The 14,757-nt window shown below is 54.9% G+C and overlaps 1 protein-coding gene across 6 annotated transcripts in view; it reads right to left on the bottom strand.

The window, feature by feature from the left end:
- Positions 1–14,757, bottom strand: part of TLN1 (talin 1) — a 197,409-nt gene that overhangs the window by 32,243 nt on the left and 150,409 nt on the right. For 4 of the 6 annotated variants that reach the window (XR_013220935.1, XM_077281283.1, XM_077281282.1 and 1 more), the window contains exons 18-31: positions 13,057–13,110; positions 8,021–8,188; positions 7,649–7,943; positions 6,926–7,092; positions 6,721–6,849; positions 6,525–6,638; positions 6,236–6,349; positions 6,028–6,162; positions 5,713–5,841; positions 5,540–5,642; positions 2,609–2,817; positions 2,416–2,535; positions 1,798–1,995; positions 132–271 (exon numbers count right to left, since the gene is read on the bottom strand). Coding sequence is in view for 4 of the 6 variants with exons in the window: in XM_077281283.1 (XP_077137398.1) it covers positions 132–271; positions 1,798–1,995; positions 2,416–2,535; positions 2,609–2,817; positions 5,540–5,642; positions 5,713–5,841; positions 6,028–6,162; positions 6,236–6,349; positions 6,525–6,638; positions 6,721–6,849; positions 6,926–7,092; positions 7,649–7,943; positions 8,021–8,188; positions 13,057–13,110 (2,075 nt within the window). In the remaining 2 variants the exon portion in view is untranslated. The remainder of the gene's footprint in view (positions 1–131; positions 272–1,797; positions 1,996–2,415; positions 2,536–2,608; positions 2,818–5,539; positions 5,643–5,712; positions 5,842–6,027; positions 6,163–6,235; positions 6,350–6,524; positions 6,639–6,720; positions 6,850–6,925; positions 7,093–7,648; positions 7,944–8,020; positions 8,189–13,056; positions 13,111–14,757) is intronic. The other 2 variants (XR_013220936.1, XM_077281285.1) reach the window with 1 other exon arrangement.

The raw sequence follows: 14,757 nt of genomic DNA, 5'->3' as shown, positions 1-14,757 counted from the left end.
GTCTACACTGAGGCGGCACTACACTATATACCGCTATACTCCACCTACACTGAGGCAGAGCATTAATATATAACATGCACACAGTGTACTGGTCGGTATTATACTCTGCACCCGGCCACTCACACACTTACCTGGCGGCAGCTGCGAGCTGGCTCTTCAGGTTAGGGGCGGCAGGATCGGCAGACAGAGCTTTCGCTGCCAGAAGTAACTTGCTGGATGACAGGGAGATGCTCTTCAGGTTGGAGACCACCTGCGCCTGATCCTCCTTGTTCTGCAGGTGGTAAAAGATGGAAAATTTCTGAATGCACCTCAGAATTTCCTCCTGTCACACATCCCTCTCTATAGCGCCTTTGTACGTCCTCCTGTAACACATCCCTCTCTATAGCGCCTTCGTACGTCCTCCTCCTGTCACACATCCCTCTCTATAACGCCTTTGTACGTCCTCCTGTCACACTTCCCTCTCTATAGTGCCTTTATGCTTCCTCCTGTCACACGTTCCTCTTTTTAGCGCCTTGGTACGTCCTCCTGTCACAGGTCGCTCTGTCTGTTTGTACATACACCTGCTTCACGAGCCAGCTCCATGTCTTGACATCCTCGTACCTGCGTCTGTCCTGCCTTCCTCATACCTGCATCTGTCCTGCCATCTCCTGACATCCTCATACCTGCGTCTGTCCTGCCATCTCCCGACGTCCTCGCACCTGCGTCTGTCCTGCCATCTACTGACGTCTTCATACCTGCGTCTGTCCTGCCATCTCTTGACGTCTTCATACCTGCGTGTCCTGCCATCTCGTACCTGCGTCTGTTCTGCCATCTCCTGACGTCCTCATACCTGCATCTGTCCTGCCATCTCCTGACGTCCTTGGACCTGTGTCTGCCCTGCCGTCCTTGTACCTGCATCTGTCCTGCCATCTCCTGACGTCCTTGTACCTGAGTCTGTACTGCCATCTCCTGACGTCCTCGTACCTGCGTCTGTCTTGCCATCCTCGTACCTGCGTCTGTCCTGCCACCTCCTGCCGTCCTCGTACCTGCGTCTGTCCTGCCATCTCCTGACGTCCTCGTACCTGCGTCTGTCCTGCCATCTCCTGACGTCCTCATACCTGCACCTGTCCTGCCATCTCCTGCTGTCCTCGTACTTGCGTCTGTCCTGCCATCTCCTGCTGTCCTCGTACCTGCATCTGTCCTGTCATCTCCTGCTGTCCTGCCATCTCCCGACGTCCTTGTATCTGTGTCTGTCCTTCCACCTCCTGCCATCCTTGTACCTGCGTCTGTCCTGCCATCTCCTGCCGTCCTAATACCTGCGTCTGTCCTGCCACCTCCTGCCGTCCTTGTACCTGCGTCTGTCCTGCCATCTCCTGATGTCATCGTACCTGCGTGTCCTGCCATCTCCTGTCGTAACTCGTACCTGCGTCTGTCCTGCCATCTCCTGCCGTCCTAATACCTGCGTCTGTCCTGCCACCTCCTGCCGTCCTTGTACCTGCGTCTGTCCTGCCATCTCCTGATGTCATCGTACCTGCGTGTCCTGCCATCTCCTGTCGTAACTCGTACCTGCGTCTGTCCTGCCATCTCCTGCGGTCCTCATACCTGCGCCTGTCCTGCCATCTCCTGCCGTCCTCATACCTGCGTCTGTCCTCTTACCTGCATCTGTCCTGCCATCTCCTGCCATCCTCATACCTGCGTCTGTCCTGCCATCTCCTGACGTCCTCGCACCTGCGTTTGTCCTTCTACCTGCGTCTGTCTTGCCATCTCCTGACGTCTTCATACCTGCTTCTGTCCTGCCATCTCCTGCCGTTCTCGTACCTGCGTCTGTCCTGCCATCTCCACTCCTGCCTGGAGGAACTCATTGAAGTCCTGTCCATATTTCCCAGAGGCTTTGGCCAAGTCTTGAGTGGTTCCTCGGGAAGCTTGCACAATCTCGTTAGCCGACTGGTTGAGGCCGACGGCCGCCTGGTTCAGCTGACTCTGCGCTTCCTGGAAGTTCTTATTGCTGGGAGGGAACTGAAAAGTAAAGACAAAGTGGCAGGTAGCGCTACCATAGAGTTGGAATCATAAATGTACAGGAAGGAGCAGAGAGGGTAATGTCCATGTGCAGAGCCGCATGCAGGTGGTCAGCCACATTGTGGAAGGGAATGGACAGCCACGGGGCATGGTCAGTCACCCTGGGTAGAGGAAATTGTCAGTCATGGGGGTGGTCAGCCACGCTGGGTGGAGGGAATTGGTCAGCCACGCTGGGTGGAGGGAATGGTCAGTCACGCTGGGTTGGGAGCGAATGGTCAGCCACAGTGGGTGGTCAGCCACACTGGAGGGGAGGGAATGGTCAGTTACGGGATTGTCAGTCACGCTTGAGGATGAGGGAATGGTCAGCCACACTGGTGGCAGCTACACCAGTAGAAGAGGAAGTAGGGAGAGGTGACTTACGGAGTTGGCTAGGAGCTTCTTGCTGGCTTCGCCGATGCTCTTGATGGCGGCATCCACATCCCTCTGCCCGGGAAGGCAGTTCACACAACGGCTCAGCGCCTGGGACACTGCTTTAGCCACCTACAGAGAAATCCATCAAACTGACGTTCTCTGAACCACCTAACACGTGATGGCAGCAGCCCCCAGTTCTCACCTGAGCCAGTCTCTGCTGCCCCTCAGCGTCGGCAGGTTTACCCACAGCCCTTTTAGCTTCTTCTATAAGATTTCCAGCCTTGTCCATGACGTCTCCGGCGCACTCCAGCATTGCATTCTGAACAGCCGGATCCGAAGAATTTGCAGCTACTCCACGACTTGCCTGTGCCAGAGACTTCAGAGCTTGTGCGACATCACGGGCAGCGCGGCCTAACAGAGAGGAGTAACGTGAGAGAATCTGGCCGGAGGGCAATCAGAGGAGAAAGACTGGTCAGAAGGGATGGAGGCGGCAAGAGGAACTGGAGACCAGCCGGCCAGAGGGGACGGAGACAGAGCGGCCAGAGGGGACGGAGACAGAGCGGCCAGAGGGGACGGAGACAGAGCGGCCAGAGGGGACGGAGACAGAGCGGCCAGAGGGGACGGAGACAGAGCGGCCAGAGGGGACGGAGACAGAGCGGCCAGAGGGGACGGAGACAGAGCAGCCAGAGGGGACGGAGACAGAGCGGCCAGAGGGGACGGAGACAGAGCGGCCAGAGGGGACGGAGACAGAGCGGCCAGAGGGGACGGAGACAGAGCGGCCAGAGGGGACGGAGACAGAGCGGCCAGAGGGGACGGAGACAGAGCGGCCAGAGGGGACGGAGACAGAGCGGCCAGAGGGGACAGAGACAGAGCGGCCAGAGGGGACGGAGACAGAGCGGCCAGAGGGGACTGAGACAGAGCGGCCAGAGACAGAGCGGCCAGAGGGGACAGCGGCCAGAGGGGACGGCGGCCAGAGGGGACGGAGACAGAGCGGCCAGAGGGGACGGAGACAGAGCGGCCAGAGGGGACGGAGACAGAGCGGCCAGAGGGGACGGAGACAGAGCGGCCAGAGGGGACGGAGACAGAGCGGCCAGAGGGGACGGAGACAGAGCGGCCAGAGGGGACGGAGACAGAGCGGCCAGAGGGGACGGAGACAGAGCGGCCAGAGGGGACGGAGACAGAGCGGCCAGAGGGGACGGAGACAGAGCGGCCAGAGGGGACGGAGACAGAGCGGCCAGAGGGGACGGAGACAGAGCGGCCAGAGGGGACGGAGACAGAGCGGCCAGAGGGGACGGAGACAGAGCGGCCAGAGGGGACGGAGACAGAGCGGCCAGAGGGGACGGAGACAGAGCGGCCAGAGGGGACGGAGACAGAGCGGCCAGAGGGGACGGAGACAGAGCGGCCAGAGGGGACGGAGACAGAGCGGCCAGAGGGGACGGAGACAGAGCGGCCAGAGGGGACAGAGACAGAGCGGCCAGAGGGGACGAAGACAGAGCGGCCAGAGGGGACGGAGACAGAGCGGCCAGAGGGGACGGAGACAGAACGGCCAGAGGGGACGGAGACAGAGGGGCCAGAGACAGAGGGGCCAGAGGGGACGGAGACAGAGCGGCCAGAGGGGACGGAGACACACCGGCCAGAGGGGACGGAGATACACCGGCCAGAGGGGACGGAGATACACCGGCCAGAGGGGACGGAGACACACCGGCCAGAGGGGACGGAGACACACCGGCCAGAGGGGACGGAGACACACCGGCCAGAGGGGACGGAGACACACCGGCCAGAGGAGAGCGGGGAGGGCGGCGGCCAGAGGGGACGGAGACAGAGCGGCCAGAGACACACCGGCCAGAGGAGAGCGGGGAGGGCGGCGGCCAGAGGAGAGCGGGGAGGGCGGCGGCCAGAGGGGACGGAGACAGAGCGGCCAGAGGGGACGGAGACAGAGCGGCCAGAGGGGACGGAGACAGAGCGGCCAGAGGGGACGGAGACAGAGCGGCCAGAGGGGACGGAGACAGAGCGGCCAGAGACACACCGGCCAGAGGAGAGCGGGGAGGGCGGCGGCCAGAGGAGAGCGGGGAGGGCGGCGGCCAGAGGGGACGGAGACAGAGCGGCCAGAGGGGACGGAGACAGAGCGGCCAGAGGGGACGGAGACAGAGCGGCCAGAGGGGACGGAGACAGAGCGGCCAGAGGGGACGGAGACAGAGCGGCCAGAGGGGACGGAGACAGAGCGGCCAGAGGGGACGGAGACAGAGCGGCCAGAGGGGACGGAGACAGAGCGGCCAGAGGGGACGGAGACAGAGCGGCCAGAGGGGACGGAGACAGAGCGGCCAGAGGAGACGGAGACAGAGCGGCCAGAGGGGACGGAGATACACCGGCCAGAGGGGACGGAGATACACCGGCCAGAGGGGACGGAGATACACCGGCCAGAGGGGACGGAGACACACCGGCCAGAGGGGACGGAGACACACCGGCCAGAGGGGACGGAGACACACCGGCCAGAGGGGACGGAGACACACCGGCCAGAGGGGACGGAGACACACCGGCCAGAGGGGACGGAGACACACCGGCCAGAGGGGACGGAGACACACCGGCCAGAGGGGACGGAGACACACCGGCCAGAGGGGACGGAGACACACCGGCCAGAGGGGACAGAGACACACCGGCCAGAGGGGACGGAGACACACCGGCCAGAGGGGACGGAGACACACCGGCCAGAGGGGACGGAGACACACCGGCCAGAGGGGACGGAGACACACCGGCCAGAGGGGACGGAGACACACCGGCCAGAGGGGACGGAGACACACCGGCCAGAGGGGACGGAGACACACCGGCCAGAGGGGACGGAGACACACCGGTCAGAGGGGACGGAGACACACCGGCCAGAGGAGAGCGGGGAGGGCGGCGGCCAGAGGAAAGCGTGGTTCACGGTGGCCAGAGGAAAGCGGGGAGGGCGGCGGCCACAGGAGAGCGGGGACGGCGACGGCCAGAGGAGCCAGAGGGCGGCAGCCGGAGGCGAGTTATAGACCGGCCAGAGGAGACGTAGATGAGACCAGTCAGAGAAAATTACACAGAGACCAGCCAGAAGAGACAGAGAAAATAGTCTTGGAAGTACGACACACAGAAGAGACCGCTTGCGTACCGGTGTAATTCTCATTCCCATGGACGATCTCCCCCAGCAGTTGGGCAATGGACGAACTCACGGCTTTTGTGCTGCTCCCCAGATCCTGGGAGCATTTCTCCATCTGTGACAGACAATAGTGAGAGTTGTATTCTGCGTCCCCTGTTACGGGCGGTCTCACTGATGTTACTCACCGTCTCGCCAGGTAACGGCTGCAGTTTCCCCTCTCTCGCTGCCGCTTTTGCCTCCTGGAGGTCTTGTTCCAAGGATCGAATGAGGCTCAGAGCAGAATCGATCTCCAGAGGACCACAAGCCTCCTGCGCCTGGAAGCATCACATAAATAATATTGCAGCTCACTGAGGCCGGGTTCAGATTTGCGTTCGGGGGCTTTGCGGAGGGCTGTGTACGTAATCCATTAAGCCCCGCATACTTCCGAATGCGTCCTGCATACCTATCTTTAACCTTGGGTATGCAGGACCCAATGCCCCCTTATAGACCTCCCCTGGTACCTTCTGTGCAGCCGTCCGCAGCTCAGCCAGAGCGGCAGCCAAGTTCTTCGTGCACTGACCGAGCTGCATGGCTGACGCCGGATCTGACACCGTAGGGACAGCGGCTTTTCCAGCGGCGACGAGTTTACCACCCGGCTGTAACCAGGAGAAACACACATCAGAAGAGAGAATCACAACCCTCATCCTCCCATATTACATCCTACGTTACCTGCAGGAAGTTCTGGCTGGCGCTGATCAGTGATAATTGGGCACTAGGACTGTCCGGTTGAGACTGGCTGCCCCGAACTCCCTGCACCAACATGGGGATCTGATCAGCTACAACCTACAGCAAGAAAAATGGAGCCAGAGAATCAGTCGGGTGCAGACAAGCAGAATGCGAGGGGACAGGGTGAGCAGGACGGGGCAGGGCACTACAAGAGAAGGCCGGGACGGAGCAGCACGGGGTAGGGGAGGATCAGTTTGGGGTGAAGCAGTACGGGGAGGGGCGGAGGACTCACCTTGCAGCTTTGCACCAGCTGCTGCTGAGCGGCGGGGTTCTTGTTGCTGGATGCTGCATTCTGCGCAGCTGCAATGGTCTGCGTAGCGGAAGCTGCAGCCTGCTTAGCGGCTTGCTAGAGGAAAGAACAATACGTAGCTTTACATATGGGGGTGATCGAACCTCCTTGACACACATGCGGCGATCTCTCCCGTTACCTCCAGCTTGTGCACCAGCTTCTTCTTGATGGCGTTCTGGGCGGCTGCGTTGGTGGCCATGCGCAGCCCTTCTGCCGCCTCCCGAAGCTTCTGCTGTTGTTCCTCGCTATCCGGGTGAGCGGCAGCTCCCTGTGCGAAAAGTCAGAGTCGTCACAACCAAAGACAGAACATATGGCCCGGGGACCGGGGGGCACCCAGAACCCACCTTGGCCGCCTCCACCATCCTGGCAGTGGCATCTGCTAGTAGTTTGGCCGCACTGAGGAGCTTTCGTGAATTCTCCAGATCGCTCTCCTGCTCGGCATCAGCCTTGATGGCGCCCACAAGATCAGATGTAGCTTGCGCTAGAATTCGGGCCTGTCGCACCATCTCGCCTAGGACAAGACCAGGAGAGATAACCAGCAGTGCCTGGGAGCTCGGCACCCTACCACCCCGGGAGCTCGGCACCCTACCCCACCCTGGGCATTGGTGACACTATGATAACTACTCCAGACACACTCATAGCTGCAAACGCTGCATAGAATAAGCACGAGTCATCGAGAAAGTGCACTTTTAAAAGGGGAAGCCCAACAATTACACTTTGTCACCAATCAGTAAGACAAGAAATAAGAGTCTGTCTGGGTTACACTGGATGCAGAATATGGCCAAGCGATCGTTGTGCTCGGATGCCTCATCAGTTCCGCAGGCCATGAAGAGGAGAGCACACAGCCGCTCACCACTCAGGTGATGCAGGACCAGCTCCTTCTGAATGTGTGATGGAGACCAGATGGAAGGATGTCTGACTACACAGGACTTGTGTGTAGTCTGATGCCATGGTCACACAACTCTGCACAGCAGCTGCTGACACATTTATTGTGCTCCTTTTCTTATCCCTGCATATGGTACGTCCATCTATGACGTGTCATGCTCCCTGTGGCACCTGGCACTCACCAGCATCACCCATGGAGCTGAAGATGTTCTCCGTCACATTCAGGATGGTGTCGGTGGCTTGGTCGTACCGTCCAGTGGAGGGAGCTCCAGAAGCATTGTTTTTGATGTGCTGTAGTAGGTCGTTGAGGGCTTGAGTGACGGCAGACGCTGCTACCCCGACGGCCTTCAGCAGCTCAGGGTCTGATGTGGAATCCTTGGAGGACTCCACGCAGCCTTCAACAGACTTGGCCACCTGCTTCCCGGCCTCCAGGAGCTGCTGCTGGCAGACAGGGGAGCTGATAGTGGGTGCCACCACCTGAAAGTAAAAGGATTCATGGTCACGATGTCATAAGTGGGAGACACCCTACATCTCACCACACTGGGCTGACGTACCTTCGTGCAGGCCACCAACTGAGACGTAGACAGGGCACACTGGGTGGCAGCCGCAATCACTTGGGCTTGCTGCACCGGGTCATCTGTCCGCTCCGCCACATTCTTCGCTTTCAGAACTAGAGCGGCCGCCGCACTTGCTACTGCCTTAGCCAGCTGCATCAGCATGTCCTAGACAGAGAGAGAGAGTCAACCGGAGACGAGCAGTGCTGGAGAATCAGCAAAACCGGAAAAAAAGGGACCCATATCAGACACAAACAGATCTGAAGGTGAGAAAGTAATCCACATAGAAAGGATCTGACCCGAGAGTGAAACTGCCAAACCCAGAGCTAACTGGGGACTGCATGCACCCGACCAGCCTCAAACATGTTCCTCACCAGGGAAGAACCAGATACATGGGTCCTCACCCAACTACATCCTGATGAGCTCAACAGCACTGGATTTTCCTTTTCTTTTAATTTTTCAAAAGAAATTATGGTGCATACAAAAGAAAAATGTACATGGTTGACATTACCCAGTTGACACGTTTCGACTGCACTAGGCAGTCTTACTCATGACTTAGTCCTGACCAGAGCTGATCGGTGACTACATTCACCCAACCAGCCCCAAACATATATTTCACCGGGGAAGAACCAGGTGCACAGGTCTTCACCCAACTACATCCTGACCAGAACTGATTGGAGATTGTATACACCTGAGCAGCCCCAAACATATCCCTCACCGGGGAAGAACCAGGTACACAGGTCTTCACCCAACTACATCCTGAAGAGCAGTCCGGGGAAAGCATGCACCTGACCAGTCCCAAACATACCCCTCACCGGGGAAGAACCAGGTACACAGGTCACAATTCAACTATATCCTGGCCAGAGCTGTCCGGGGACTGCATGAACCCAACCAGCCCCAAACATACTCCTCTCTGGGGAAGAACCAAGTACACGGGTCCTCACCCAACTACACGGGCCCTCACTAGAACTGTATGTGGATCGCAATCACCTGCCAAGCCCCAAACATACCACTCCCGGGGGGAAAAGTAGGAGTAAGTCTCCTGACAAGAGCTGTTCAAGGACTGCATGCACCCAACCATCCCCAACACACACTCTTCACCGGTGAAGAACTAGAAGTAAGTGTCCTAACCACGGCAGCACAGTGGATAGCACAGCAGCCTTGCAGCGCTGGGGTCCTGGGTTCAAACCTCACCAAGGACAACATCTGCAAAGAGTTTGTATGTTCTCTCCGTGTTTGCGTGGGTTTCCTCCGGGTTCTCCGGTTTTCTCCCACATTCCAAAGACATACTGATAGGGAATTTAGATTGTGAGCCCCATCGGGGACAGTGATGATAATGTGTGCAAACTGTAAAGCGCTGCGGAATATGTTAGCGCTATATAAAAATAAAGATTATTATTATTATAACCAGAGCTGTCCAGGGACTGCATGCACCCGATCCCCAAACACACCCCTCACCGTGGAAGAACTAGGAGTAAGGGTCCTGACAAGAGCTGTCCAGGGACTGCATGTACCCGACCAGCCCCAAGCCCACCACTCACCGGAGAAGAACTAGGATTAATTGTCCGGACATAACTTCATCCTGACCAGAGCGGTCCAGGGACTGCATGTACCCAACCAATCCCAAACACATAACTCACCGGGGAAGAACTAGGAGTACATGACCTGACCAAAATACATCCTGACCAGAGCTGTCCAGGGACTGCATGTACCCGACCAGCCCCAAGCCCACCACTCATCGGAGAAGAACTAGGATTAATTGTCCTGACATAACTTCATCCTGACCAGAGCGGTCCAGGGACTGCATGCACCCGATCCCCAAACACACCCCTCACCGTGGAAGAACTAGGAGTAAGGGTCCTGACAAGTGCTGTCCAGGGACTGCATGTACCCGACCAGCCCCAAGCCCACCACTCATCGGAGAAGAACTAGGATTAATTGTCCTGACATAACTTCATCCTGACCAGAGCGGTCCAGGGACTGCATGTACCCAACCAATCCCAAACACATAACTCACCGGGGAAGAACTAGGAGTACATGACCTGACCAAAATACATCCTGACCAGAGCTGTCCGGGGACTGCATGCACCCGACCAGCCCCAAATACACTATTCACGAGATAAGAACTAGGAGTGTTTTGACCCACCTACACCCTCACCAGAGCTTTCTGGGCTTGCCTGCACTTGCCCAACCCCAAAACATACCCCTCACCGGGGAAGAACTAGGTGTTTTCTGACAACTACATCCCGATCAGAGCTGTCCAGGGATTGCATGCACCTGATCAGCCCCAAACACACGCCCCATGGGAGAACAACTAGGATGGTCGTGACCCAACATTTTCAGCCCCTGAGGAAGCCCAAGTGAAATGCAAGTTGGGAAGTTAGAACTCACCAGGACACACTCCTTTCATGGGTAATGCATATATTATTGACTGTCTACTTTAAACCCTGTCTGATCCTCACTTGGTGACTTCACACAATGAAGCTCACTCTGCACTGTTATACCTTCATTGACTGATATACTGTTATTAAAGATGTTGTCACTCTTTACATGTCGGAGCCAATCAGTGGGACACTTGTCTTCTATTTATACCGTTTAGTTCCTGACTTCCTGATGTGCTTCTATATTTTGGCATCCACACCATCTACTGGTCACTAGCGAGGGGTGAAAGTGCTTGAATAAAAGTGTTATCTGAGCATGAGATCTGCGCTGAAATCTCATCTCCCAAGATCTTGATGCCGAGATCTCCATCTGCACATGTGCTGCCCCCGGCAGCCATTTTCCCGGAGTCCACTGCATAGTAAACCATGCAAGTGCGGGGGCTCTGGGCTTTCACAAAATGTCGGCAGAGCCCCCGCACCACCGAACACTGGCAGCTGCACCCATCCGAACACCTCCTCATCCCAGCCTGTGGCCTGCAGCAATGCTCCGCTCTTGCCTCCTCCAGCAGCGGCCCTGGGACCCCACTTCACCGCAACCACCACCCCGGGTAAGCAATAAGACGCATGGATTATAAGCAGCACCATTTTATTAAAAAAGGGTTTTTTTTCCTATTTTTCTCCTCAAAATTTAGGGTGCGTCTTATAATCCGGTGCGTCTAAGGGTACTGTCACACAGTGGCACTTTGGTCGCTACAACGGCACGATCCGTGACATTCCAGCGATATAGTTACGATATCGCTGTGTCTGACACGCTACTGCGATCAGGGACCCCGCTGAGAATCGTACGTCGTAGCAGATCGTTTGAAACTTTATTTCGTCGTCAAGTGTCCCGCTGTGGCGGCATGATCGCAGCGTGTAACAAAGGTTGTATACGATGTGCGCACAGTAACCAACGGCTTCTACATCGCAAATACGTCATGAAATTATCGCTCCAGCGCCGTGTATTGCAAAGTGTGACCGCAGTCTACGACGCTGGAGCGATAATCAAGCGACGCTGCAACGTCACGGATCATGCCGTCGGAGCGATCAAAGTGCCACTGTGTGACAGTACCCTTATAGTCCGCAAAATACACTAAATTGATATTTCTAAATGGATGACTGGCTTATGTTTTGCCTCTTATCAGATCCTACAACTTATTGTCTACTATCTTTGCAAGACAGGGTCATTGAACAATGATGTTTGCTGATATGCTGATTACACATTGTCCAGGCCAGCCAGTTTGTTGACTTGCAAAATAGAGGAGGAAAAACTGTGTAAATAGATTAAATAATTAAACAATCAGAGTTGATCTTGTCACCACATATGCGCCCATGCAACATAATTCATCCAGATAGCAAAGAGATCTACAGAACCAGAAACTCTTTTCAAGACAGCAGCCAAGACATCATAGCCCCATCACAAGGGACACAGAATTCACATTCTACAGTATGCCAGCTTAGGGGATCACAGCTGAAAGTATACAGATGCCTGGTCTCCCCCAACTACCCCCCCCCACAAAAAAAACCACACACACGTTTTCTTCTTTCCCTTCACTTTTCTATCTTTCAATTTGCATTTATGCTTCTAAAAATAATGTCAAATTAACAGGATTTTTTATATCAGCTTCATTAATATATTATAATTCTGATTTTTGTCAAATGTGACCTGTCTTCTGATATTGCATTTTCTTATCTCCTGACAATGGAGTATTATCTGCTTGTGATTTTCCTATATTAAAATCAATAACATTTTGAATTTGAGAGAATACAGATAAGCTCCACTGACTATCACTGAACCCATGGATACATTTGGGGTAGTCAGGATATGGACCCACCGGTCACCTGAGCCCCATGGATACGTTTGTGAAAGCCAGCATGGGGACCCACCAGTCACCTGGCTCCACGGAGATGTTAAGAGAAGCCAGGTTGTTGAGTCCTGTAGTGATAATCTCTTGCTGATAAAACACTGAATGGCGTCAGTAAGTGACATCCCTGGAATCAGGCTTTCTTGCCCTATATTATACTGCTCTAAGAATAAATAGTGAAAACCTGCTGACAGATCCCCTCTAAGAAAATAAAGGGGATCTGCACTTCAGAAATGGTCCCTGACAAAAGAAGCACACTGTCTGCTAGTTTGGATGCCCAGGAATCGGCAGTAATCAGGCACCCTGCAGCTTGACAGTAAAGATGCATTTTAGCCACAGCACCCTCGCAGGGAAAATGAAGCATCAAACAGAAGTATTTGAAATCAAAGGATTGTGTGTGCAAAGAAGGGCAGGATGGGTCCTCTAGAAAGTGATGCCCTATACACACGCTGTGCACTCTGCAAGGAGGACCCCTCTGAGAACAAAGCACATATTAATAGGGTCTATAAAACTTAGATTTTCAAAGGCAAGTGTGAATGCAAAACACTCCCCAACTACGGTGAGAAACCAGGCGGAGACCCTCAGAGCACCAGTGACAAAGAGCCACAGCCAAGCAGCAGAATGAGCCCGAAATCAGGAAAAATGATTAAAATAATCAAATTAAGAAGAAGATTCCAGATTAACCCTTCAATCACAAAAAACAAGACCCCACACCAGGAAGCTATAGAACATATAACAATACTGGTGTTACCGTCTTCTGATCTGCCACTGAGGTGAGAGTGCGAGTGGCTCTGCCTGCCGACATCTGTGGGAACCCACAAAAGTGGAAATGTGGACAAGAACCCAAAAATGAACACACAGAAGAACAAGTGGAGGAAGGAGACAGAGAGAGGGCACATTATATACATAGACATCAATGGAGTGGAGATCCTCTCAAACAAGAAACCAATAGAACTGGTCCAGATAAAGATATGGTCCACACAGAGGGGCTTATAAAGGGAGAAAGAGAAAAGAAGGAGCCACAGGGACAATCGACAGGAAACAGGAGGAACCACAGGGAAAATCGACAGGAAGGAGGAAGAGGAGGAGCCACATCAAAAATCAACAGGAAGGAGGAAGAGGAGGAGCCACAGGGACAATTGACAGGATGGAGGAAGAGGAGGAGCCACAGCGACAATCGCCAGGATGGAGGAAGAGGAGGAGCCACAGGGTCAGTCTACAAAAAGGAAGAGGAGCCAAAGGGGCAATTTATATCTACAGAAAGATGAGACAAGGATAATCCACATGTAATCTACAGAAAGAGGAGGACTTCGTGATAATTACATCTACAAGAAGAGGAGCGGACACAGAGCTTACATTTATAGGAAGAGGGGGCACAGGGATAATCTACATCTGTGGGAAGCAGGAGGGGCACAGGGATAATCTACATCTGTGGGAAGCAGGAGGGTGCACAGGGATAATCTACATCTGTGGGAAGCAGGAGGTGACACAGGGATAATCTACATCTGTGGGAAGCAGGAGGTGACACAGGGATAATCTACATCTGTGGGAAGCAGGAGGTGACAGGGATAATCTACATCTGTGGGAAGCAGGAGGTGACACAGGGATAAACTACATCTGTGGGAAGCAGGAGGAGGCACAGGGATAATCTACATCTGTGGGAAGCAGGAGGGGCACAGGGATAATCTACATCTGTGGGAAGCAGGAGGTGACACAGGGATAATCTACATCTGTGGGAAGCAGGAGGTGACACAGGGATAATCTACATCTGTGGGAAGCAGGAGGTGACAGGGATAATCTACATCTGTGGGAAGCAGGAGGAGGCACAGGGATAATCTACATCTGTGGGAAGCAGGAGGAGGCACAGGGATAATCTACATCTGTGGGAAGCAGGAGGAGGCACAGGGATAATCTACATCTATGGGAAGCAGGAGGGGGCACAGGGATAATCTACATCTGTAGGAAGCAGGAGGGGCACAGGGATAATCTACATCTGTGGGAAGCAGGAGGTGACACAGGGATAATCTACATCTGTGGGAAGCAGGAGGAGGCACAGGGATAATCTACATCTGTAGAAAGCAGGAGGGGCACAGGGATAATCTACATCTGTGGGAAGCAGGAGGAGGCACAGGGATAATCTACATCTGTGGGAAGCAGGAGGCACAGGGATAATCTACATCTGTGGGAAGCAGGAGGTGACAGGGATAATCTACATCTGTGGGAAGCAGGAGGAGGCACAGGGATAATCTACATCTGTGGGAAGCAGGAGGTGACACGGATAATCTACATCTGTGGGAAGCAGGAGGGGGCACAGGGATAATCTACATCTGTGGGAAGCAGGAGGTGACACAGGGATAATCTACATCTGTGGGAAGCAGGAGGTGACACAGGGATAATCTACATCTGTGGGAAGCAGGAGGTGACACAGGGATAATCTACATCTGTGGGAAGC

The sequence above is a fragment of the Ranitomeya variabilis genome, chromosome 1 (assembly GCF_051348905.1).
Source record: "Ranitomeya variabilis isolate aRanVar5 chromosome 1, aRanVar5.hap1, whole genome shotgun sequence".
In the NCBI taxonomy this organism is placed as follows: domain Eukaryota; kingdom Metazoa; phylum Chordata; class Amphibia; order Anura; family Dendrobatidae; genus Ranitomeya; species Ranitomeya variabilis.
The sequence above is the reverse complement of the archived record's forward strand: the minus strand, read 5'-3'. Positions and strand labels throughout refer to the sequence as shown.